The sequence below is a fragment of the Oryza sativa genome, chromosome 10 (genome assembly GCF_034140825.1).
Source record: "Oryza sativa Japonica Group chromosome 10, ASM3414082v1".
Lineage (NCBI taxonomy): Eukaryota > Viridiplantae > Streptophyta > Magnoliopsida > Poales > Poaceae > Oryza > Oryza sativa.
The window spans coordinates 13,528,772-13,555,051 of record NC_089044.1 but is presented as its reverse complement, the minus strand read 5'-3'; the positions used below and the strand labels follow the sequence as shown (position 1 = coordinate 13,555,051).

Genomic DNA, 26,280 nt, shown 5'->3' with positions numbered 1-26,280 from the left:
CAAAGCTCACGCCCTAAATCCCTTTAAATAGACGCACTCCCGACGGTGCGAATTCCAAGAAACAGGAGAAATCCCCGCCGGAGATTTTTAAGTCCGTTGTGCATGGCGGTTTTTTGGACTTCCGTTCAAAATTCATTCGTGACCGTTGGACTTCAAACGGTGCGCTCGACTACACATCATCTCTTTGGTTCTCGCACCAGGAATGACACGTTCTCGACGCCCGGAGTTGCAAACGGTCACACGAATTCATTTTTGAGCAGAAGTCGGGGGCTACTGTCAGGGTTACGGGTCAGGCATACCCTTTACCCCACGATACACGCCACATACCGACAAGGTATATCCACGTGTACACGGATAAATCCTTTGGCATTTAAGGAAACTCTTCGTAAAGACAACAGATAAGGAGAGACCTTCTCGGACAAGAATTGGGTTACCTACGTATCGTGTCAGGTCTGGTATATCGGAGTCCTACTCAGATAACATCCAATCTGCGGTATAAAAGGGACCCCCCGGGGAGACCACAAGGCATCGAATCTCAGAGCCCCGACAACCAACACAGCCTACGAAGTCAGAGCCTACAAGGAGCCAAGTTGACGAGAGCTAGTCGGATCATCTCGACTACAACCTTGTCGAATCTCCCGAGTTCCGTCTTTTCCTTTGTAATATGTGTTTTCCACCATATAATCCCATATCAACTGGATTAGGGCTATTACCTGTCAAGGGGCCTGAACCAGTATAATTCTCGTCTTTTGATTACTCGATGTCGTATTACGTAGATCCTTATACCAGCGTACCCCAATACCCTCTATATCCGGTCTACGGGTATCCCCCGTCGACAGGGATTTTTTTTATGGATGTGACACATTCTAGTATAATGAATTTGAACCGACATTCTATCTAGATTCATTGTGCTAGGATGTAAGATGTGTCACGTCCTTTTAAAATCTATTATATTTAAGGACGAAGGAAGTATATATATACGATAATGCATACCATTCCATGTATCCGCGCATCAAAACAATAATATCCCCGAAAAGATTCCCACCCGGATCACCCTTTCAATCCCCAAATCGGCAAACCCCCCATCAACCTCCCATTCTCGGCCAGCGTGTCTTACCTGTCAAACCCCATCCCCTCCCTAGTGACGTCACCCGCCCACTGATCTTTTCCGCACCCCCACCCCCACCCCCGGTGGGCCCCACCTGCCACACACCCCCGCGAAAAAAAATATCGGGGCGCCGCGCCGAGATATTTCTCCCCCCGACAAAGCCCCGCGGCTGCCACGTGGAAAAGTACCACCACGTCGGCGTAAAAGCCCGTGCGGTGGGCCCCACCTCCCCCACCTGGACACTTCTCCCCCCTCCCCTCTCCGCCGCCCGGATGAACCGCCTCCGCCTCCTCCTCTCCGATCCGTCGTCGCGCTAGACTATATATCTCGCCGTCGTCTCTGATCTCTCCCTCCACCGGGGAGGCAAGGCGAGATCGTCGCGGGTTCGTTCTGTTCTTCTGGGTTTTCTCTGCTTACGGTTTCTTGCTCTGAATCGCGGTTATTTATTTATTTTTTGAAAAAGAAAAGAAGAAAGTATTTGCTGGTTTCTTGATTTGTTTGTGGGTTGTTCACTTGTTCCCCTCTGATTTGCTTGTGTAGTAATCCAGGGCCTTGTGATTTCTTCGTTCGGGGGGGTGTCCAATTTGGAGAGATTTGGATTCCAGGGTTAATTGTTTTTTTCAATTTTTGTTTGGTTTTGTCCTGCTTCTTGGGAGATTTTGTCATGGGGGATGTGTCGTTGAACCCGCCGATCAACGCCGAGCCGCTGACCAAGGTAAACGATCGAATTTATTTGTATCAAATTTATTGGTTGGGAGTGTCCATACTTTCTGTTTGTGTAGTCTCATGCAGGCTGCAATAACCATGCGTTCTGCGCACCTGATTTCCATTTGTCCATACAAATTTAAAATTCTCGTTTTGATCACATCTTGCAAATTGATGTACGGACACATTTCTCGTTTCTGTATGCACATATTTGGGCCTAAGAAACTGGAGAATGAACATCTTGAACATTTCCTTCAGGGCATCCTCTGTCACTGCAACCAACTGGCAACTGATGATGTCATAGTAAAACTGAAGGAAGATATACATTTTCAGTTTTAAAAAAAACTGACTAAAATTGAATAATTTATCCTTTTCCACTCCTTAAGATTGGCACTTGATCATTTACCACCCCTGTGTCTATGATCAGATCTTCTGATTAAGAACATAGTAATACATATATGATCTTGGACATTTGCTTTCAGGACTTCCTTTCCTACTATGTAACAGCAGTATTCAGTCAATTTTTTTGTATGAGCTAAGCAATTTGCAGACCCTGAATTTTTTAAAAAAAACTTTATGCTGTGATTCTTCTTGGCAGGGAGATCAATTCCTGGACTTGATGTCAGATGGATGGACAAATGAGAGGCACAGCTTGTACATAAGCTCCATGGAGGCATCCTTCATGGAACAACTCTATAGGCATGACCACCATGGGCTTGACAGGAATAGGAGTCATGCGGGTGGCGCAATTGGGTTCAGGGTGCACCGGGAGGGTGTGTGCGACAACCTAAGGTCTGAGAGGAATGATGCTCACGCTCATGATGGAGGCATGAGCTGCTTCCCTGAGAATCCATGGATAAGGCGTTTCAGACCACGCGATGCCGGTGTGAACCGCAAGAATGATGCGGTGGGGTTTTCTGTGGATGACGATGAGTCGGGTACTGACATGGTCCGACAGAGGGTTCGGGTGCATGGAAGAGAAGCGAAGAGTTGTGCTGGAGGAATTCTTGCTGATAAAAGCACAGGTTACTACTTTGGTCATCTTATTTGCAAATCGCTTTCTTCAGTGCAAGTCTTGCTTCTGTTTTGATACGAGTTTAGGATATGTTTATTATTCAGTCTTGACTGTGCAGTTAGACTCTTTAGTTGGTAAATAAGTATGCTCGAAATGGTGCAGTTTTAAATGAAAAGTTATACATAATATGGATCTTATTTGCCCCTGCTGCAAATGTAAAAAAAATTAATGAGTTGAAGTAGCTATTGTGTTCAATTCATGTTTGATCAATGCACAAATTTTGTAACCATGTTTTTTTCTGCATATACTCAACAAGTTGCATCATGGTTCACCAAACAAATTTTCCCTTTTGCCTTTGACTTTTAACTGTTTCGAGAACAACTTTGTTCATAGATTCATCGTATTTATTACCTTATGTGTAATCACATCTAACTTGTAAAAAGATTTTTTCAACACTTATTTTCCTAAAACTAGCTAACAAACAAGCAAGTGTTTGGATCTTTACAAATAATGGAACAGCAGAAACAGATCAGTAAACTGCAATTGCGTATGGTGTTGCACTGTTTCTTGCTTGTGTCAGCAAACTTCATTGATTAATACTATCAATTGTCATCCTTCTCAAGTTCTCATAGCCATGAAACCTGGAATTAACACATGTTTCGTGTTCCTTTTTGCTTGTCCAGAAGTATCTGATCAGAATTTTCCTGACGAAGATGTCGAAGTCGATTCAGAGCCATGCAAGAGGAGGAGGCGGCCTACAAATTCCACTGCTACACCTCATGACCAGACAACATAACAGGATCAATCACCTTCATTTGTTGTAAGCACTGAAATAAGTGGCTAGTGAAAACTGTTACTTTTGCTGCACAGTTTCATGATATCTATGTATTTACCTAACAGGTTGTTCCATCCGGAAAATCACCCGCAGCGACAAAAAGCCAGCGAAGACCAGGAGTTTCGTCGAGACTGAAAGGAAGATTGGAGAACATGGGTTGGGTTGGAATCTTGCTCAACTTGTTGTGGTGATGGGCACTTGTGCTGCTGCTAGTCCTCAGTTGACTAACTGAAATGTATCGTTCGTTCTTGTGGTGTGTATGAGAGGGCTGCATTTGTTTCCTAGTTCATATTTAAATCGATTCTCTGGTAGAACATCAGGCTCAAAGACTGTCCACGATTGAATTGAATTGAACTGTGATGCCTTGTGTTGTATTTCAGCGGCTGTTGTGATCTGCAAGTGGATTCAGTAGTATCCATGCTTTGTCATTACACAACAGAAGTAATAAGAGCTTACTGTTTTGTGAATTCTCGTTAATATTTTTCATGATGTTTGGATGGAAATGGACTCAATTAAAAATTGCGTGCAGAAGCTGTTGCGTCATACCAGGCTTGGGGTCTGGGGGCCTGGTTTGTTCTTCAGATAACTTTTCAAGCTCTGTAACCTGAAGCAAAGCATTAGTTTCAGGCTTTCAGCTTTAACCAATGCCTAGATAGATACCAGGCTACCATCTTCTGATTCTGGTGACATGGATTGGGGTGTTTAGCCCTCTTGGGACATACTCCCTCCGTTTCGAAATGTTTGACACCGTTAACTTTTTAGCACATGTTTGACCGTTCGTCTTATTCAAAAACTTTTGTGAAATATGTAAAATTATATACCTACATAAAAATATATTTAACAATGAATCAAATGATAAGAAAAGAATTAATAATTACTTAAATTTTTTGAATAAGACGAACGGTCAAACATGTGCTAAAAAGTCAACAGCGTCAAACATTTCGAAACGGAGGGAGTATATAGTATCTAGTTATCTAACAGACAAACCCAGATTAACATTTTTCCACCAGAACGCCTACTTAATTTGGTCATGAAACTTGTCACACTTTTGGAAGTGACCAGGATGCAGACACATCAAATCTTTTTAATTACTTTTTCTTTTTGCAATTTTCTTATTATTTCACTGGTGGAGAAACCATCTTTGGTCAGTCAACCAAAATCCACAATAGTCCCGGTTCCACTAAAGATGATCTTTAGTCCCGGTTGGTAGCTACAGTAGGCATATTTGATCTTTAGTTCCGGTTGGTAATACCAACCGGGATCTTTAGTCCCGGTTCGTATGTTGTCAGGGGCTGTCAGGCCCTCCCGTGATCTTTAGTCCCGGTTGTTAACACCAACCGGGACTAAAAATTCTAACTTTAGTCCCGGTTGGTGTTACCAACCGGGAGTAAAGACCGTGATCTTTACTCCCGGTTGGTAAAGTTAGGATTTTTAGTCCCGGTTGTTAAACAACCGGTAAAACAAAACCTCTATCCAGTACACGCGCATGCAAAGTCTCCTATTAATTTCATCCTAATCTCCTCCTCTCCCATCCAGCCATCTCCATCTTATCTTCTTCTCTCCTCCTCTCCTCCCATCCTTCTCTTCCTTCTTCTCTCACCCCATCTCCTCCTCCCCTCTCCTCCCCCTCCTCCCCTCCCTTCCCCTCCGGCGGGGCGGCAGGATGGAGGCCGCCGCCGGCGGCCCGACGCGGGGCGGCGAGATGGAGGCGGCGGCGGGCTGGCGGCGGGCTGCGTCGGGGGCGGCGGCGGCCAGCTGCGCCGGTCGGGAGGCGGCGGCCGGCGCCGGTCGGGATGGCGGCGGCCGGCGCCGGTCGGGAGGCAGCGGCAGGAGAACTTTTTTTTTTCTCTTCTCTTTGCTATCTGATGAATGATGTCGTAGATGTGAACTTTCTTTTTCCTTTCTTTGTTCTCTGTGATGAATGCCCTCTGTGATGAGATGTTGTAGTTCTGAACAAGTGTAAACAATATGGATGCTTTGTTGTTTGATTTTATTCATTCGATCTATGGTTTAGGCTTTGTTGTTGATTTTATTTATTCGATCCACTAGCTTAAGCTAAATAACAATAAAAAAGGAAAAATGCCAACCAGATAAAAGGAAAAGAAAAAAAAACCAAAACTTTTTAGTTCCGGTTAGTAACAACAACCGGGACCATATTTTTAGTCCCGGTTGGTGTTACCAACCGGGACTAAAAATCGATCTTTACTCCCGGTTATTTGAACCGGCGCTAAAGATTGCGATCTTTAGTCCCGGATTCGTAGTCCCGGTTGAAAAACCGGGACTACAAAGGGGTTACCAACCGGGACAACAAAGCGTTTCTCCACCAGTGTTTATATAATCCATTCGATGCTCTTTCTCTCTTTTTTTTAAGAATAAAGAAAGAAAGAGAAGTAGGAGGCAAACTTTCTTGTGTTGGTGTGGACTGTTTGGCCGCTTTTGGGGCGATACTGCAACTATTACTGGTCACGTACCGATCGTACAGTTGTAAGCACCAACAGGAAGACGCAACGGGTAAGCTAAGGCTAACTGAGAGTGACTGGCTCGTGCTGATGATGAGTGGTGACTACTGGAAGGAAGTACAATTCATGCATGTGGATGTTGCTACTTCGATCACTCGTAGCCGTCGGATCTTACAAATGGTAGTGCCACGCTTAGAGAGATTAAACCTTACCATATTTTGGTAATTTGGTAATATTGCTAAGTTTTGACAGAATTTCTTATGTATTTACTAGAGTATGGTAAAAAAAAATAGATGCACATATTTGACAACTTTACTAAAAATTGGTATGGTTTGAAATGACATCAATCTGAACAACCCCTACATATCCACCGACGGATGCGGTAGCTATGCAGTTCCTGGTGTAACTACTACCTCATCCGTATATCCCATAGGTGTCGGTTTTCCAGCCGGCACCAATTTATCAACACCTTTACTTTTGGGCATAGGTGTTGGTTCTTACCACACAACCGACACCTAAAGTATTCAATTAATCAAGAAAAGAAAAGGCCCAACGGAGTAGCTGGTCCACGCTGCTGGATCCGGATGTTCGCGGCGAGGCGCTCGGCGAGGTCGGGGAGGAGTGTGACGGCCTCTACCTCCATCTCCTTCGAGGCCATCGGCCGCCACCTCGCGCCTCCGCGCTAGCCTTCTCCACCACCACTACCATCGCCGAATCTAGGCAAACGCCACGGTCCACGCTGTTGGATCCAGTGGGCTGTTGGTGAGGCGCTCGGCGAGGTCGGGGAGGAGCTTGACGAGGGAAGGATTGTGATGGCCTCCACCTCCTTCCCATACATCGGATGCCACCTCGCCCTTCGCGCTGACTTCTACCCCACCACTGCCATCATCGGACGGAGAGGAGGGCCGAGCCTCCTTCTCCACCATCCGGTCGTTGTCGCTTGATCTAGAGGAGGAGAAGTGGGGGAGGTGGATGCAGAGGAGGGGAGATGCCGAGGAGGGTGGAGAGGAAGAAGAAGAAGAAGAAGAAGAAGAAGAAGAAGAAGAAGAAGAAGAAGAAGAAGAAGAAGAAGAGGAGGAGGAGGAGGAGGAGGAGGAGAGTGCGAGAGTGAGATAGGGCGATGGGAGTGGATAAGGTTAGGAGACATGGGGCGGGGCACGATTTTTATCGTGGTGGGGTGTTGGCTCAGCTCGGCTCGAGCATCAGTTTTTTTAAGAAAAATCGGCATCTATAGTTTAGCATAGCTGCTACTTTTTTTTTTTGAAAAAAAGAAAGTACAAATACTATAGGTGCCGGTTTTTATCTTAAACTAGCATATATAATATTAGTCTATGGAAGCAAATCTTATGATACTTCTTCCGTCCAATAAAACCTAACCTATTTAAATGTAGGACATAACATTCCATCTCAATTATTCTGCCTTACTATCTTGTGTTTTATCTCTAAGTAGATTTGGTTTTTTTGGATGGAGAGATTTTTTTATGGAGAGAGTAGGTTCTGGTACTTTGTTATGGCCCGCATTCCAATAACACAGTTACCCATGCAGTTAATAAGTGAGCGAAACTCGGATCCCACGGTTTATAGTGCTTGTGCCTTGTCTTGTGTTCTTTGTTGTGTCACGTGTATATGCTACGGATGGACGGGAACTTTTGAAAATGTAACGCTTTTCGTTTATCTAAATAAAAGGTGGTCGTGAACAATTTTCAAATAGTTTGGAAGTTCCTCATGGTTCATGGGCTGTATGTTGATGAAGTGAATGTTTGTTAAACTTACACATTCAGATCTGGATCAAACTATGTTCTATATATATATATATATCCTCCAAATAATATTTGACATGGGAAAATCACAAAACCTTATATCGTTGACTTACCTTTTTCCAATTTCTTGTATTTTTTTTAAAAAAATATGGTGTGTGAACAGTATAGGTGAAACAAGACTTTTTGACAGATTCCAAGAAAAAATGGGTAACGTTTGTTGTGTGGGATATTTTCGAACATACTTCCTTTATTTTAAAATATATGATGCTATTAACTACTAGTAATATTTATCATTTCTCTTATTGAAAACTGAGTGTAAATATAAGAAAATATAAGTTATACTTCAAGTAAACAAGCCAAAACAAAATAAATGGTACTATATATATATATATATATATATATATATATATATATATATATATATATATATATATATATATATATATATATATATATATATATATATATATATATATATATATATATATATATATATATATATATATATATCTCAATTCCCAGAAAGCATCATTTATGCCTAAGACGGACCCACCATGATTCATGGGTATTCAAAATAATACCCAAGACTTTTATTAAAAAAAATATGTATAAAGTATATGTATTTAGGAAAAAAATAGAAAAGAGGGCCTTTGAAGTCTAGAACTATAAAAAAAATAAAGTATTTGTATGATAGAGGTAGTGCTTAGTACTTAAGGTAAATGGTCGTTCAAAAAATTATAGTAAATATATTTAAAAACAAAGGTCTCACTACTTAACTAGCTAGAAGCCTAGGAGTATTATTATTCTTATACTCTCACTAAATATTTAAAACGTCTCCACTATATGTAATTTAGACAATTTTGTTCGTGTTGCTTACTTTGACTTTGTTTTATTCAATGCATACTAGCAAACAAATTAATGAGCTATTCTGTCAAATGAAATATATTGATGGGATTTTCAAGAAATTTCGCTATGATTGACTGGTTGAGGTTATAGCTGGCTGATTGGACAGAAACAGTAAAACCAAATTTGGAAGCAACTGTACCCAAACCAAGCCTAACCCAAGCTGCCTATATAGCCCAACTCGACGAGCACGTACACACAGTGTGACACGAGAGTAGCTAGGGTGACGAGACCGCGGCGGCGCGAGATGCTGAATCTCGGAGTACGTAGATCGAGCTCGATCGTCCGCGCGACCGACCAATGCTTCCTGCTCCGACCAGCTGCTGCCGCGCCGCCCCGCCGCCGTCTCGCCCCTCCTGCCTGTCGCCGGCCGCGGCGGCGGCGGCGAGGAGGAGGAGGATGGCGGCGGTGAGGAGCGCGGCGGCGTCGGCGTCGCGGGTGAGCAGAGAAGAGGCGGTGGCGAGGATGCCGCCGCTGGCACACCGGGAGGTGATGCTGGCGGTGGCCGGCGAGGCGGAGGCGCGGCTCGGGGCGCGGCTGCTGCCGTCGGAGGTGCCCGCCGACGTCGCGTGGTTCGGCAACGCCGCCGGGGACGCCGTCGGCTCCGTCGACGTGCGCCGCGGCGCGCCGGGATCCTCGGTACGTACACACACAGCAGCGCGTTGCGAGTTTTTTTTGTTCTTTTTTTCCGTTCGATGGATGGATCGTTGAGAACGAAAGATCAAAGCGGCGAATTTTCCTTACGTTTTGAATGGGTTTTCGAGGAAGAAAAAAAACATAGTAGTTTTTGGTCGGGTTACATTGAAATGTACTCCCTCCGTCTACAAAAGCACTCACCTAAATGAAAATATAACACCTACTAGTATAATAAATATGTACTTCACATCTCTTTCTAAGCTGATTTTTTTTCTTTACGGAGGGAGTACGTGCACGTGTGCTGGCTTCATAGTCAAATTTTGGTTGTTAGAACTGAGTTGAAAATTTGGAAGCACAAAGTTTTAAAATGCATGGAAATCTACAAATCTCATCACTTCCAAATATCTTTAAAGCTAAGGCCCCGTTCGAATCTCCTAAAAGGATGTAGGTTAAAAGCGGGCACATAAAACGAGAAAGTCATTAACGCGTGATTAATTAAATCTAAATTATTACAAACTTGAAAAATAAATTTATCTAACGTTTTAAAGCAACTTCTATATTGAAAGCTTTCGCATAAAATATACCGTTTAATAGTTTGAAAACTTTTACTACATTTTTCCCATATAAACTGTCTAGGTTGTGTAGCATATATTAGGGTGTGTTTGGTTCACGGTCATATATGGATGGGATATGTCCATCATATTTTGTTAAATATGGCTATCTAATTTTTTGTTTGGTTTGTATGGATATAGCGATCCAATTTCTTATTTGATTGGAGGGATATCCCATGAATGGAAAAATGCAAAAGTTAGTGGGGGCCCATTTGTCATTATATATTTTTATCAAAATATAATCATCCGATATCTTGTTTTAAAGATTTAATTGTAACAAATATATATATATATATATAATGGTGTAATCAAATCATAAATTAGATAAACGGTTTAGGAGAAAAAAATCATTTAGACCTTGCTTAACAGAAAATCAAACCAACCACAGCCAATCAGAATATGACACATCATCTAGACCAAAACTGGATGGCTTCATCCAGCCAAATCGCATATTGAGGGAATATTCCCTATTTCGGGCCGCCCCATCCACCCTGCCCTTCAACCAAACACCTCGAAAAATCGGGCGGTCATCTCCCATCGAGGCTCATCCACCCAACCAAACACACCCTTAAGGCCTTAAGGATTGAGAAGAAAGGCTATGATACATCTTATTTAAATAATGTATTGGTAAGAGTCGAAGTGTAGTTGAGGATCAAATAGGGAGAGATTTAATAAGAAGTGATTAATAGGACCATCGGTACTCTATTATGACAATTATTTTGGGACAAATTCATATCCCATAAATACAATTATTATGGGACATAGATAGAACGGTATAATCCAGCTCTCAGCTCCTTAACCGTAAATTTGTAGTAATAATTTATTTATTTCGTCCTTTGCACACAGATCGCCTTCATGCTGGAGGCGTGGTTCCACCGCGAGCTCCCCGGCGGCGGCGGAGGCGCCATCGACATCACCGCCCTCATCGTCAACCTCAACGGCGCCACCGACGCGCCGCACCTCGTCATGGAGTTCATCCAGGGCGGGCCGGCCTCCCTCATCGTCCTCCTCGACCTCCTCCCGCGCGTCGACCTCCCGCTCCACCCCTCCTACATCCACCGGTACTACGCCGCCACGGGCCTCGACGCCCGCGCCCGCCGCCGGGTCGCCGGCCTGGTGCCGCAGTCCCGCCCCTACGTCTCGCCGTCGCTGCTCGTCCGCAGCCTGTGGTCGCCGGCGGCCGTCGTGGCCGACGTCCAGTGCGGCGAGGGCCCTGGAGGGGCGGCGGCGCTGGACGGGATCGTCCGCGGCGAGCTCGCCGCCACGGCCATGGACGTGCTCGGCGTCTGGCTCGAGCACTGCGCCGGCGGCGGCGGCGGCGGGGAGATGGAGGCGGCGGAGAGGGAGCGGATGGTGGCGAGGGACAGGAAGGTGGCGGCGGCGGAGCTGGAGGTCAACCTGGCGGCGAACCTGCCGAGGATGTTCGACGCCGGCGTCGCCGACAGAGTCGTCGCCGAGATCCGCAAGGCGTTCATGGGAAGCTAATTAAGCATTTTTTTTGCATGGCTCTAGAGGTTTCTCTCGCCACCACATCCATCCGCTTATTATCTTTGTATATATATTTCTTTTTTTTTTACGTAAGGAGTTCATTTCGGTATTTACTTTCAAGAAGCTAGAGCTAAACTAATCTTTGTAGATTTGTTTTGAAGATAGGAAGTTTAATTATATACTTCCTCCGTCCCTAAATATTTAATGTTGTTGACTTTTTTAAACGTATTTGACCGTTTGTCTTATTCAAAAAAATTTTGTGAAACATATAAAACTATATGTATACATAAAAGTATATTTAACATTGAATCAAATGATAAGGAAAGAATTAATAATTACTTAATTTTTTTAATAAGACGAACGGTCAAACATTACTTAAAAAAAAGTCAACGGCGTTAAATATTTTGGGAGGGAGTACTAATTACTACTCCATTCGTTTCGTATTCCTAGTCAAATTTTTTATTAGTATAATTAAATTTATAGAAAAGTTAACAACATCTATGACATCAACTTTAGATTTTAATATATTTTAATAATATGTTCCTTTTGTGTTAAAAGTATTGTTATATTTTTTGTAAACTTAATTAATCTTAAAAAAGCTTGATTAGCAAAAAGTGAAAATAACTTTGTGAAATAGAGCTAATAATAATCAACGTTAATCACAGTGTATGTCTGCAAAGTGCAAACACTAGCTAGTATACAGTACATTTTATTTATTTAAAACTGCATGCTTTCAAATCATTCTATGGACTTCATGCTGCACAAGTCATCTTTATCTCCGGTTCGTAATTGCCTGTTTCCCGGTTATACAACCGGGAGTCCAAATCCGGAACTAAAGATAGATATCCAGGACTAAAAAACACAATCTTATTCTGCTTATAAACTGGGACTAAAAGATATATTTAGTCTTGGTTTTTATTGGAACCGAAACTATTGTGGTTTTTAGCTGACCGAGTAAAGATGGTTTCTCCAGTAGTGCTTCCACTTCAAATTACTTTTGTACTAATTATTTCGTGGGTGAGTTCTGGCATTGACACTGAAGGCACGTGCTGTACTATTACTTTCTTTGCCACATTTGTGACTAACTGGGTTATGGAAAAACTTGTGATTAACTGGATTGTGGTATAGTTAAGCAACATTGAGATAGAGTAATAAATAAAATACTCCCTCCATTTTTATCTACCTTTCACTTTTGACCATCACACATAACAACACAATCACCTTTTTCTAGGTAAAATGACCAAAATAACCCTAAATTAAGTGGTATACATAATTTATAAGTTTCTAAATACATATGCCACATAAGAGCATCACCAACTTAGTATCAAAATATAATCCCCTAAACCTTTTGTTTGGGAATCTCTAATCAGATTTAAGAAAAAAAATATGCTCTCCTCCAAGATAGCCTATTTTAACTTCTCAAAACAACAAAAACAATGGCCCAACTACAAAACTTCCAAACAAAATTAAATCAGCATCCTTTTTTCTATTCTGATGGGACGAGCCATCCTCTCGGTGCAGGCAAACTCGCTCGGTGATGGGATTGGGAGCTAGACCCTCTTCAAACTTGCGGAGAGCTAGATTTCTGCATATAGGCATAAGGATTTTTCGGGAGTGTTTGTATAGTGCTACTGTTGGATGCTGATTTTTTTTACCTAAACACCCGAAATTTAAGATTGGGAGTAGTATAGATAATTGTTTGGCATGTTCTAATATCTTCTTATTATTAGGCCCCACTAGAGACAAAACGCTACCTTGATAAATGATTACTTGGATCCATATCACTACGAATATGTAATTTTAGATAAAAATTAGTACTATTCACAATATCGGCTATGACGTGTCATTCGGATTTAGGGAAATCGGAACCGTGTCACTCTATCGCTATATCCATCAAAACTTTTCGTTAGCATCAATTGCACGTGGGACCTAGCTGTCAATTCCAGGTTTTTCTCCTCCCTTCACTCTCCTCTCTTTCCCCTACCCCCTATCTCTCTCTCTCTCCGGCGCTCATCGTCACCGCCACCGTCGTCGACCACCTCCGCGGCGGGAAAGTTCGGGAGCTGCCACCGCCATCTTCTTTGACTCCATCCACGGCAGGAGAGCTTGGGAACCACCGCCGTTGTCAATCTTCTCCCATCCGTGGCGGGAGGGCTCAGGAGATGCCAACGCTGTCGTCTTCAACCCCATCCACGGTGGGAGGGCTTGGGAGCCACTGTCGTCATCGACCTTATCCCATCCGCAGTGGGAGGGCTCGGTCGCCGCCGTCGATGTCCCTTGTAGCAGTCGTAGAAGATGGAGGAAGAGATAGGGAATAAAGAAGAGGGAGGATGGAGAAAGATGGAACTGATATGTGGGTCTAACGCCTAGGGGTCTGACGGGAAATGCAACGGTGATAGTGTAGTTCTAACTCCTCAAATTTCAGTGGCACGTAACCAATATCATGAATAGTAGTGGCATTTATCCGAAATGGCATATTTATAGTTGGCGTGGATCCTATTAACCTTTTAAACGTTTAGTGATAAGTATTCGCAGAAACTAAAAAGTGATCAAAATAAATGAAAAGGGAGTTGTGAACTCTCTAGTTCTCATATATAAATAAAAAACGAATTCATTCAGTGATTTAGAGACAATGACAAATCATTTGTTGGTTGCGGATCATCTCACTCAACCACACTTCAGTGATTGAACATGGGTCGGGGCCCCTATTTGACAAGGGAACTGAACCCATTTCATTGACCTTCGAACCGCTCTTGCCCTCCCCTTTCACTTCCATAGTGGTCTTCTTTGGCCGGCCCACTCATTTCACTCTCAAGCTCTCTGAGAAGATTCAAGATGTTTCGAATTCTCCTTCAGTAATATGGCCCCCACAATAATTAGAGGGGGGAAAAAGGAAAATGAAGAGCTAGTGGACTGAGGAAGAAAGCTAGTGTGCAGCATCTGGCCTTTTGTGAGCTTTGGGCCTTGGCCCATGGAGCGATAAGCAGCAACAGCAGTGAGTGATCAGCAGTAGCAGATGGCCTCAAGTGTATTAAGGTTTAGGTGGTGTGTTTAATCTCCTGAAGATAAATATAAAGATGAAGATTAAGTGTTTCACGCAAAACGATGTAGTAATAATATATGATTAATTAAGTTTTAATTATTACAAACTTGAAAAATGGATTAATATGATATTTTAGAACAACTTTCATATAAAAAGTTTTCCCACGAAACGTATCGTTTAGCAGTTTGAAAAACGTGTCACGAGTATCCAAAAGTTTATCCAACTTTTATTGGAGAAAAGAATAGGGCATAAGTATCACCTCGGTTCCCAAGCTTATGCGCTACATGGTGAGCTGCCCAGTCATTAGCATGGTACTTCCTCCGTTTTATATTATAAGATTTTCTAACATTACCCACATTCATATATATGTTAATAAATCTAGATATATATGTGTCTAGATTCATTAACATTTATATGAATATAGGGAATGCTAGAAAGTCTTATAACCTGAAACGGAGGAAGTATAAAAGAAAAAAACCAACTCATGTGGTGTTTGCGAAGGAGGGACTAAACTAGTCATTTTTGTGATTCCCAAATACCACCTCAATTGGCATTATCTCACATTTCAGTAATGCAGTGTCCGTAAAAAAAACAAGGCATTTGCAAATTGCAATAGATAATGTCTTGGAATCTGATGGATTTGTAACAGCAGCTTTCAGATCTCTCTTTCAATCATCTCCTATGTATATACTGCACTAGTTACAAAAGTAAAAGAGGGATAGTTCTACACGTTCACGGAATCCTTCTCACTCCCTCTCGCTCACATTCATCTCTCGCTCCGTTCGTCCACGCGTCGAACACCTCGCCGTGATCCAATGCTCCAACTCCGCTCGCCGCCGCCGGCGACCAGCTCGCCGTCCTCCGCCGTCTCCTTCCCGACCCTCGCTCCTCGCCTCCTCCCCCTCCGCCGCCGCCGCCGCGGCGCGGGTTCCCAGCTCGGGGGCAAAACGTCGAGCGCCGTGCGCGCGTCGTCGGCGGCGGCGCCGGGCGCGACGGAGCCGGAGGTGATGGTGGAGGTGGCGCACCGGGAGGTGGCGCGGGCGCTCGCGTCCCTGGCGGAGGCGCGGCTGGGCGCGCGGCTGCTCCCCTCCGCCGTGCCGCCCGACGTCGCCGAGTTCCGCAGCGGCGGCGGCGCCGGGAACGCCGTGGGCTCGCTCGACGTGCGCCGCGGCGCGCCGGGATCGACGGTAATGGCACCCCTCCTCTCACTTTTGCTCGTCAGATCGTACAGATTTACCTGTTCTGTCGATTGGAGAACATCAGAATCAGTCATATGAATTAGTGAAATGGTAGTGGTAAACTGGTAATGTCTAGAGCACCATCAGAATCAGTCATATGAATTAAGTAGTGAATCATATGAATTAACTAATTAAGTAGTGAAATGGTAGTGGTAAACTGGTAAAAACAGGCTGGCACAAACAGAGCAGAATAGATCAATGGCATGTCAAAAGACTTGGACAATTTACTGAAACTGTTTTACACTGAAAAATTGCTGCCGAACTATTTGTGATTTGCCCTATCAAGGTGAACTTGCAAACTTTTAGAAGCCAAGATCCATAATCCAACTCTTCGGAGCAAATTATGACTTTTCATTATATTGGCAATGCTCAAATTAGTTCATTTGCTTCCAATATCGAAATGGAAACAATTGGTCTGTTCTAGAGTTTGTACCTCATTCGTGATTCTTCCTATCACTCACAGATTTTGTTTCCTCTCCAAAAACAAAAAAACAAAATCACTCCAACTGAACGGACACAATTGGAGTGGCCAAAATGATCAACAGCATTCAAATTATGAAACTAATCTCACCACTTGAACACCTGAATTATGCTCCCTAGTGCTCAGTAGCTTAGCGTGGTAGAATTTCTTGAGTTCTGCAAGGAATGACAAATGGAGTTAAATTATTAATTTTTCTTGTCTACAGATTGATTTCATGCTCCAGTCCTCACTACACTGCAAAGTCCCAAATGGCGCAATCGACATTACATCTCTTCTCATCTTTCTGAACGCCTCGACAGATGCTCCGCATTTCCTCATGGAATTTATACAAGGTAGCCCAACTTCGATCGTGGTGCTTCTGGACCTTCTCCCACGGAAAGACCTTGCGCTCCATCCCGAATACATAGAGAGATACTATGAGAATACTCAGGTGGACAAACAGCGTGAGAAGGTCGAAGAATTGCCGCAGGCCCGTCCATACCGATCGCGATCCCTCTTCGTGCGCAGCACCTTCTCACTGACAGCAATACTGATGAGCATCGACTGTGGGCAAGGAGGAGAGGGTACCTTGGAAGAGATAGTGCGTGGTCAACTAGCAACAGCTGCTAGGGCACTTCTTCAAATTTGGCTTGATAGTTGTGCTGATCATACTTCAGAGATGGAAGAAGGCGAGAGAGAAAACATGATAAAGAGGGACCAAATTGTAAGGTCCAAGTCAATCGAGGTCGACCTGACTTCAAATTTGCCGAGGATGTTTGGTCCCGATGTCGCAGACCGAGTCATAGCTGAAATCCAGAAGGCCTTTGGGGTACAAGAGGCCTAGCTTTAGAACTGTGACCAGGAATTCATCTGTACATCATTCGAAAGTAATGTTAGTAGTCTTTTGTCCCTTTTGCTTGAACAATCAGATATATTGTGTGATTATAAATTTATAATTGCAAATACCATCAGATGTCATAATTTTGTCTATACAATTATACAAACCAATGTAGTGTTGGTTTTCATGCCGATTTTTTACTCTAGCCGTTTCAACCCAAATCTCGGCCTCCTCTAGAGATACATCGATGCCCTCATTAAAAGAAAGTGCCCAAAAAGATAATATAATTTATAAGTACCAGTAAACTGATTTCACGGGTGGTTTCCTCAATTTCTTAAAGAGAAAGGACAGTCAATTATTTTATTTTACAAATGTATTACTAGTTAATGGATAACTTTACATACCGTGTTTACATATTCTCATCCCATTAAAAATTTGCGATGAATCTAACTGCCTAATTTCATAGATCAACGCACCAGTTTATGACAAAATTGAAATGCTATCAATCAGAAATTCACTAACTACCAGCCATACTAATCCTGGCTCCCTACAGCTACTCGCAGCTCTAGAAGCACACATGGCACAAAACATAAACTCCAAGTTTTTTGGAGAGTTGTTTTTGCCTTCTCTTTTCGGTTGAAATACACAATTATTGTATCAAGAATGGAGAGTTCGAACGGCAAAGCCAAAAGGAAAAAATGTAAACAGAAAACAGCATCTTTTTTTTGACAACAGGCATATATTACCCGGCTTTAGAAAAAGCCCAAACGAAACAGAGTTCTTACAGAAAAACGAAACAAAAGGAAACAAAAAACTGGGGATTCCAGTTTTCCAAACCAGCTCAACAAAAGCTTGGACATCCACTAAACCTAGCCCCCTTCCAGACATTTTAACACCCACAACAAAAGACCAAATATTTTCAGAGCCCATTCCCATGAACTATCCTATATCATCAGGAAGATTATCAGTCGGCTTCAGCACTTCCAACGTCAGCATTATCTTTGCTTGAAAGACATCCAAGCTAGTACACTCCTTTTCTTTTAGCAGCACCTTCCACCTTTGCATCAAAGACAAAGACCTGTACACGACCTGCAAAGGTGATTTGATCAGTTTATTGTTAAAAACCCAATTATTTCTGGTAATCCACAAACCCCAGGTCATTCCTGCAAAAACCACCATTCCCCCCTGAAACCCCATTTTCTTGGTTACAACCTTGATACAATCCCAGAAAGAGATAGGTACATTATGCAAATTTAGAACTATAGCAATTACACTCCAAGCAAATTTAGCAATGGGACAAGTAAATAAAACATGTGTAGTGCTTTCTTCCCCTAGACAAAGCTTGCTCTGTACATGGAATCCTGTTTCTCCCTGTCATATAGAGGAAATGCATGATTTTTAGAGGTATCTTGCACCTCCACACCCCTTGGATTTCTTGATCTACCACCCCTCCAAATTTTAGCACCCTATACATAGATCTTGTGGAGAAAATTTTCTTTTTGTCATGAGGCCAAATCACCATGTCTCTCTCTCCATTTAGAGTAACCCCCTCCAGCTCCCTCTGCAGTTTATCCAACTCTAGTCTATCTTGACTGTTCAAGTTCCTTCTGAAATGTAAATCCCAATCCCCCCCATCCCACAACTCATTCACAGTGCCTTGTGTTGATAACTTGCTGAATACAGAGATGGGAAGCAGCCAAGCAGGTTTTTAAAGACACTTTGTTCAGCCACACATCCTCCCAGAAAAGGGTTTGATTACCCCCTCCACCTTTTTCTCAATCAACCTTTCCAGAACTGCACCACAATCATGTAAACCTTTCCAAAACTGAGACCCCCCCAACAGCAGAACTTTGAAAGGAGAGAAATTCTACAATCCTTGAGGAGGTACCAAAAATTTAGTGTAAAATTTGGTACCTCATAGTACGTAGGTATCAAGAGATACCAAATTTATAGTAGAAAACGTGGTACTCTTCAAGGACTGTAAAATTGCTCTTGAAAGAAACCCTTGTGACCCAGATATTTCTTCCTAAGAACAGTACAACTCATATCCCCCCCGCATCCTTCCAACCTTGCAATTTAGCATATTAGCTATCTCTTCCTCCACTTCTTTTGTCACCCCCAAAACATAAACGCCACTTTTTTGATAATTGATTTTCATTCCAGATATCTCAAAACAAAACAGAAGAAACTTGAGAGCTAAATATTTTCTCTGGTAGCCTTAGTAAAAAGAATGGTGTCATCAGCATATTGAAGGTGAGTTAAACCCCCCTCTACCAAACCTGGAACTAAACCCTCTTAAGACCCCATTTCTGGCAGCTTCTTCTAAAATAGCTGACAGAGCATCCCCCACCAGGTTAAACAAAATAGGTGACAAAGGGTCACCCTGTCTCAACCCCCTGAAAGTTTTAAAAAAAGGGCCCATCTGCCCCATTTATATTTATGCCCATCTGCCCCATTTATATTTATGCTCATCTTACCCCCCTCACTGATCTTTTTAATCCAACTTATAACCCGCTGGTCAAAGTTTTTCTTCTGCAACACCTCATACAGGAAATCCCATTGAACTCTATCATAAGCCTTTTCAAAATCAATAAAACAGCAATTTTGGAGTTGTATCGAAGGCAGCAGGAAAGAAGAAACACAAGCACATGAGGAAAAAAATCGATTTCGATTTTTTTTAATAATGGAATAACATTCCAGCCTTTGAATCGATTTCGATTTATGCGTGCCTCAGATGAACTGCGTAAGAATGCATATCACCACTGCTGCGCACCCAGCGGCACGCGAACAAATTCATCGAATTCACCATTGCTAGCTCTTTAATCATCACCAGCACGACAGAATCGAAATGGAAGTCTTCAGAAATCAAATTAAAGAATCAATCGGCCTTGAAAATTGAAACACAAGTCTTCACAAATCATATTAAGAAGCAATTGTTTTTTTTTAGATAATGGAATAACATTCCGGCCTTTTAATCGATTTCGATTTATGCGTGCCTCATATGAACTGCGTAAGGATGCATATCACCACTGCTGCGCACCCAGCAGCACGCGAACAAATTCATCGAATTCACCATTGCTAGCTCTTTAATCATCACCAGCACGACAGAATCGAAATGGAAGTCTTCAGAAATCAAATAAAAGAATCAATCGGCCTTGAAAATTGAAACACGAGTCTTCACAAATCATATTAAGAAGCAATTGGACCACGGTAGATGTGGTAGACAGATCAATCAAACAAACAGAATTGTCTATTGCTCCAGCAAGATTCTGGAAAAAAAATCAGGATCTACCATTCCTTTAAGGCAAAATTCTGACAAAAATCCGGATTTGCTAGCCTTGTTCGTTTAAACCCAAGAGAGAATGAATGGAGGGGATTGAGGGGGAATAATTCCACACCACAATAACAATAGGTGTGGAATAAATCCCCTCCAAATCTCCCTCAATCCCCTTGTGGGAGGGATTAAACGAACTAGGCATAGAGCTGAATTCCATCTATTGTGGGGGGGTGGGGTGGGGGGGGGAGGGGCAAAACCTGCAATCCCCCATCTCTCTTTAATATAGAGCCGCAGCCCAGCAATGATGAATTTATACATTTTCATACCTTGCCGCTCTACCAGCCTGGAGTACCAGTCGTAATTTCAAAACCTAGTAATTCTGACAACCTGCAAGTAACTACGCACACGAGTCAAATTAAGGAGAGGTTAGAAGAAAAAAAATATATTTTCCATAGAAGAACTCACAGAAGAACAGAGAGAAAAAAAAAATCTCCAGCCGCGCGCGCACACAGCGGCACGCGAGCACATTAATCCAGGATTCACCATTTTTAACTTCTTTAATCATCACTAGCACGCAAGAAAAACTGAAAACACCAATCTTCAAAGAACAAATACCCAGCCCAATCGAACCACGGGAGATGTATACCAGATCTAAAAAAACCAAGATAAATCACTAAAACAAACCAACAGAAATTACTACTAGTATGTATCCTTGGCTCCAGCTGGAGATCCAACAGAACAACCCTTTTTTTTAAAAAAAAAAACGAGAATTAAGCAAAGTAAAAAAGAAAAACCAATAGACCAAATCGACACCTGATGGGAGAAGGACTGAAGGACTAGGGATTAACAAGAAGTACAAGCCCGAATCCTCACCCAGACGCGCGAAGGGAGGATGGGAAATACGAGATGGGAGATGCGGCGGGGAGGAACTGAAGGCGAGAGCTGATGTGATGAGATGAGATGAGGACACTCAAAGCTCAAAAAAAGAATGAGGAAGAAGAAAAAGCCATACGCCCCATACATGGACCGGCAGCTAGACGAGCACGTGGACGGCTGAGATGCGCCGGGCGGCGGAACGGACGGCACAGATCTGCTCACGCCCCCATCACACGATCCCTATCAGCTATCGTTTTCCTCCTATCTCATCCTCAGGCAGCTTTTTGTTGTCCCTGGTACGTGAATTTAACACTGGGATTAGGTGCTCTTTATATGCTTTTCAAAAAAAAGTATAAACATATATGCTCATAACACATGCTCCCTCTGTCCTATTATAAGTGCAGTCACCAGTCATGAGTTTTGTACCCAACTTTAATCATTTATCTTATTTGAAAATTTTTTACGATTAGTATTTTTATCGTTATTAGATGATAAAACATGAATAGTACTTTATGCGTGACTTATGTTTTTAAACTTTTTTAAAAAATTTAAATAAGATGGACGATCACGGAAAATCACGACTGCACTTATAATGGGACAGAGGTAGTACTATGAACCCATACACACATACCCTACCCCTATGAACACCTTTGAAAAACTGTGTCAACATATCTCATTGGAAGATCAATTAGCCGTAACGGTGTCAAATCTAGATTTTGATTTTAGGTGAGTTGGTTAAAAAAAATACAAACTAGTTGAGCTACACTCACTCAGATAGTTTAAAAGCTTATAGTTTTAATTTAATTTTTCAGCTTAGTTGTTTTATAAACGGTAATTTTGGAGTCATATATAGCAATGTAAAAATGCTTATAGCTTTAAAGAAAACCAAATAAAAAATGTTGTCTTTTAGGCTTAATTTTTTTTCAAAAACTAGCATATAAACCTAATCACAGAGTGCCTTAATTTGAACTGCTCGTAAAAGTTCAATTATGAATGTTCAGTTGTTGGCGTTGCTGTGGCTGCATGCCGCAGCAAAAAGAAGCCGAAACAGGCCAATTATCTCATATTTTCACCGTCTCGAGATTTCTTTTTGCAGTAGAAATGTCCTTTCGATGGATTTTGTAACACAGAGTCATTTTTCTATAAGAAAAAAAAAGAGGAAAATCTCACTCCCCTCTCACCTCGCGTCGTTCATGCTCCGCCCAGAGCACCACCTCCGCTCGCCGCCGGCGACCTCCCCGGCCCACTCCACCATCTCCTACCCGCCCCTCCGCCACCGCGGCGCGTTCCGGCTCCCCCGCGCGGCGCCTCCCCAGCTCAGGGGCGCCGTGCGCGCGTGCGCGCCCGCGTCCGCGTCGTCGGTGCCGGGCGCGACGGCGCCATTGGAGGTGGAGGTGGCGGTGGCGCACCGGGAGGTGGCTCGGGAGCTCGCGTCCCGGGCGGAGGCGCGGCTGGGCGCGCGGCTGCTCCCCTCCGCCGTGCCGCCCGACGTCGCCAAGTTCCGCAGCGGCGGCGGCGGCGCCGGGAACGCCGTGGGCTCGCTCGACGTGCGCCGCGGCGCGCCGGGATCGACGGTAATGGCACCCCCTTCCTCTCTCACATTTGTTCGTCAGATCATACAGATTTTAGCTTGTGCCTGCGCGATTGGCTTAGCTTCTCTCCCCACGAAGTATAAGCTGCTAATTAAAATTTACTGTTCTGTTAATTGGAGATTATTTCTACTGCAGTAATTTCTAGAGCACAATTAGTCATATGAAATAGTGAAATTGTAGTGACAGGCAGGTAGAGTAGAGCAATCCTATGACGAAATGCAGTAAATTACACTGAAACTGTTTCAGTACAGTTTACTGAAACTGTTTTACACTGAAAATTTGCTGCCGAACTATTCGTGATTGCCCTATCAAGGTGAACTTGCAAGCTTTGAGAAGCCAAGATCCACAATCCAACTCTTTGGAGCAAATTATGATTGTTTGTTAGATTAGTAATGCTCAAATTAGTTGATTTATTAGTGCTGCGAAACATCCAAGATTGAAATGGCAACAATTGGTCTGCTCAAGCGTTTGTGCCTCATTCGTGATCTTTTCCTACCACTCAAAGATTTCTTTTTACTCTCCAAAGAAAAGGTATCTCACCAATTGAACAGATACAATTGGAGTGGCCAAAATGATCAATGGCATTCAAACAATGTTATTAATCTCACCACTTGAACACCTGAATCAAGCTGCCTAATGCTTAGCACAGTATAATAATTTCTTGAGTTCTGCAAGGAATGACAAGTGGGGTTGAATTATTATTTTTCTTGTCTACAGATTGATTTCATGCTCCAGTCCTCACTACACTGCAAAGTCCCAAATGGCGCAATCGACATTACATCTCTTCTCATCTTTCTGAACGCCTCGACAGATGCTCCACATTTCCTCATGGAATTTATACAAGGTAGCCCAACTTCGATCGTGGTGCTTCTGGACCTTCTCCCACGGAAAGACCTTGCGCTCCATCCCGAATACATAGAGAGATACTATGAAAATACTCAGGTGGACAAACAGCGTGAGAAGGTCGAAGAATTGCCGCAGGCCCGTCCATACTGATCGCGATCCCTCTTCGTGCGCAGCGCCTTCTCACTGACAGCAATACTGATGAGCATCGACTGTGGGCAAGGAGGAGAGGGTACCTTGGAAGAGATAGTGCGTGGTCAACTAGCAACAGCTGCTAGGGCACTTCTTCAAATTTGGCTTGATAGTTGTGCTGATCATACTTCAGAGATGGAAGAAGGCGAGAGAGAAAACATGATAAAGAGGGACCAAATTGTAAGGTCCAAGTCAATCGAGGTTGACCTGACTTCAAATTTGCCGAGGATGTTTGGTCCCGATGTCGCAGACCGAGTCATAGCTGAAATCCAGAAGGCCTTTGGGGTACAATAGGCCTAGCATTAGAACTGTGTCCAAGGATGCATTAGGATGCTTCTGTACATCATTCAAAAGTAATGTGCACAATCAGATGTACTGTGTGATGATAATAGCAAATAGAATCTGGTGTCTTTTCCATCAGATCAAGGTGTTTATTCAATTATGTAGAATCTCTTTTTCGTCATGTTACGCTTTGTGCATTTGGCTCACTGTCGCAGTTGCTTGGAAGTACTGAAGCTGAACAGAAGATGCAACTCTTCAACCTGTAATCTTGATGTGTGGTTTGCAACTGATGAGGCAAACAGAATTTCCTTCCAAACTAGAGTATCAGTTTTTCTTGTTTGCGATTTCCTTTAAAACTCTCTTCCAGTTTGTGATTTCCTTTCAAACTTTCTCTTCCCACATACTCCCTTCGGTTCCATATTAATTGACATTTTGGATAAGGTTAAGGTTAAACTTTTATAACTTTGACCATCAACAACTTTAAAAATATTTAGTTTAAAGAAACTAGAACAACATATATAAATTTGTCTTTTAAAGCACTATAATAAAAGTAAACATACATTTATTTATTATATATATTATAATAGAAAAATAAAGTTAAAGATATATCTTGTAGACCGTGTCATTGTCCAAAACGTCAATTAAAATTAAACCGGAGGGAGTAGTAGTTAATTAGATGGAGTTTAGTACAATGATCCCATATGGTCTACTTTTTCTAGGTTTGTTAGACCATTCAATACAAACCAGAAACCACCGTTGGTGTTCGTGCCGATTTTATTTTCAAAACGAAGAGCTCTCCAGTTATTCACCCAAATCATGGGTCTCCTGTACAAATGCGTCCGTATTAATTCACAGGTGTTTTCCTCAATTTCTTAGAGAGCAACGACCTTGATGTGATATTTGTTTCAATTTACGTAGTACGTATTACTGGTTAATGGATAAATTTACATCCGTGTTTACATAAATTTACATCCGTGTTTACATATTCTCATTCCATCAAGAATTTGCCAAAAAGGAAAACATAAAACATCAGATTTTGAGGGTTGCATCGAAAGTAACAGAAGAGAAGAAACACATAATAGGGGAACAAACACATGAGAGGAGGAAAAAAAACAATCGATTTCGATTTATGTGTGCCTCTGCGTAAGAATGCATATCACCATCAGGGTTTACCTTATCGTTTGGGCCGGGGTTATCGCCACCCCACGGTAGCGCGATAACCGCGATAATCGCGTGATAATCGTCTAAAATCGCACAAAAATCACATCTAAAAATTTGAATTCAAAACTCGACGGTTTCGCGGTTTCACCGCGATAATCGCACGGTTTGCCACGATAACCGCGATATTCGCACGGTTATCGCGGGCTGTGTAGCTGAAATCATGTAAATGTAAAATAAATAGGGTAAAAAAATCAAAAATATGGTTGAATATGTGTAGAAAACTAGAAATTGAGAATAATTGGAAGAATATGTAGGATACTTAAGGCTCATTATCCTCTTCCTTTTTCAATTTGTAAACCATTTTTGGTTTTGCCCTCAAATTTGAATTTAGCTTACTCTATTTCAAAAAAATTCTTCACCATTGGCAATTACAAATCAAGAACTATATCCATGAATTTTTTCAGTTTTTTTCGATTTTTTTCCAGAATTTTGAATTTGGTCAAAATTCATCCAAACCATATCGCCAGTTTCCCCTACCGTACCCCCGCGATAAGCGCGATAACCGCGATAATCACGCGATTATCGTGCGATAAGTGAAACCCTGACCATAGCTGCGCACCCAGCGGCACGCAAGCACATTCATCGAATTCACCATTGTTAGCTCTTTTAATCATCATCGGCACGCTACAATCGAAACGGAAGTCATCAGAAATCAATCAAGATTAAAGAAGCAGCCGACGTGAAAAATCGAAAACAAAAGGTTTCACAGATTCAAACTAAAGAAGCAATCCGACCGTAGTAGATCTGGCAGACAGATCGATTAACAAACCAAGAAAAAAGTGAGAAACTGTCCATGGTTCCAGCAAAATCCAGAGACAAAATTCAGGATTCGCCACCCGTAAGGCTGAAATTCTAACTATATATTAGGTGGGGGAATTCGATTTCGCGAGAAAGAACT

General features: G+C 42.6%; 4 protein-coding genes, 1 long non-coding RNA gene and 4 other non-coding genes across 12 annotated transcripts; 4 read left to right on the top strand and 5 right to left on the bottom strand.

The window, feature by feature from the left end:
• The first annotated feature begins 1,350 nt into the window (after positions 1-1,350).
• On the top strand, positions 1,351-4,130 carry LOC4348520 (cold-regulated protein 27). 2 transcript variants are annotated; one of them, XM_066305035.1, is made up of 5 exons: positions 1,351-1,491; positions 1,649-1,823; positions 2,412-2,838; positions 3,512-3,648; positions 3,729-4,130. In XM_066305035.1, the coding sequence occupies exons 2-4, from the start codon at positions 1,773-1,775 to the stop codon at positions 3,622-3,624; spliced, it is 591 nt and encodes a 196-aa protein (XP_066161132.1). In that variant the 5' UTR covers positions 1,351-1,491; positions 1,649-1,772; the 3' UTR covers positions 3,625-3,648; positions 3,729-4,130. The 2 variants fall into 2 exon arrangements, with proteins under 2 accessions (XP_066161132.1, XP_015613206.1); XM_015757720.3 differs by lacking the exon at positions 1,351-1,491 and having other exon boundaries at positions 1,609-1,823.
• A 4,831-nt stretch (positions 4,131-8,961) lies between these two features.
• Positions 8,962-13,208, top strand: LOC107277220 (red chlorophyll catabolite reductase). 2 transcript variants are annotated; one of them, XM_015758721.3, is made up of 3 exons: positions 8,962-9,424; positions 10,879-11,546; positions 13,042-13,208. In XM_015758721.3, the coding sequence occupies exons 1-2, from the start codon at positions 9,086-9,088 to the stop codon at positions 11,515-11,517; spliced, it is 978 nt and encodes a 325-aa protein (XP_015614207.1). In that variant the 5' UTR covers positions 8,962-9,085; the 3' UTR covers positions 11,518-11,546; positions 13,042-13,208. The 2 variants fall into 2 exon arrangements, with proteins under 2 accessions (XP_015614207.1, XP_025876471.1); XM_026020686.2 differs by lacking the exon at positions 13,042-13,208 and having other exon boundaries at positions 10,879-11,748.
• A 2,070-nt stretch (positions 13,209-15,278) lies between these two features.
• LOC4348519 (red chlorophyll catabolite reductase) lies at positions 15,279-17,250 on the top strand. The gene is made up of 2 exons (NM_001423047.1): positions 15,279-15,750; positions 16,488-17,250. The coding sequence occupies exons 1-2, from the start codon at positions 15,379-15,381 to the stop codon at positions 17,103-17,105; spliced, it is 990 nt and encodes a 329-aa protein (NP_001409976.1). The 5' UTR covers positions 15,279-15,378; the 3' UTR covers positions 17,106-17,250.
• Positions 17,251-17,458: 208 nt separating this feature from the next.
• LOC107276735 (uncharacterized) lies at positions 17,459-21,348 on the bottom strand. Of its 2 annotated transcripts, none has more exons than XR_010736941.1 (3): positions 21,250-21,348; positions 20,703-20,763; positions 17,459-18,188 (listed from the first exon to the last, which is right to left on the bottom strand). It is a non-coding gene; the product is annotated as an uncharacterized lncRNA (long non-coding RNA). The 2 variants fall into 2 exon arrangements; XR_010736942.1 differs by having other exon boundaries at positions 17,764-18,188; positions 20,703-20,773.
• Positions 19,823-19,937, bottom strand: LOC112936731 (small nucleolar RNA Z188). Its single transcript, XR_003239155.1, has one exon. It is a non-coding gene; the product is annotated as a small nucleolar RNA Z188 (small nucleolar RNA).
• On the bottom strand, positions 20,090-20,204 carry LOC112936732 (small nucleolar RNA Z188). The gene has a single exon (XR_003239156.1). It is a non-coding gene; the product is annotated as a small nucleolar RNA Z188 (small nucleolar RNA).
• On the bottom strand, positions 20,831-20,952 carry LOC112936733 (small nucleolar RNA Z188). Its single transcript, XR_003239157.1, has one exon. It is a non-coding gene; the product is annotated as a small nucleolar RNA Z188 (small nucleolar RNA).
• A 1,032-nt stretch (positions 21,349-22,380) lies between the features above and the next one.
• Positions 22,381-24,321, top strand: LOC4348518 (red chlorophyll catabolite reductase 1, chloroplastic-like). Its single transcript, XM_066304640.1, has 2 exons — positions 22,381-22,826; positions 23,562-24,321. Exons 1-2 carry the CDS (start codon positions 22,446-22,448, stop codon positions 23,838-23,840), a joined length of 660 nt encoding a protein of 219 aa, XP_066160737.1. The 5' UTR covers positions 22,381-22,445; the 3' UTR covers positions 23,841-24,321.
• A 1,583-nt stretch (positions 24,322-25,904) lies between these two features.
• Positions 25,905-26,007, bottom strand: LOC112936734 (small nucleolar RNA Z188). The gene has a single exon (XR_003239158.1). It is a non-coding gene; the product is annotated as a small nucleolar RNA Z188 (small nucleolar RNA).
• Between the last annotated feature and the right edge of the window lie 273 nt (positions 26,008-26,280).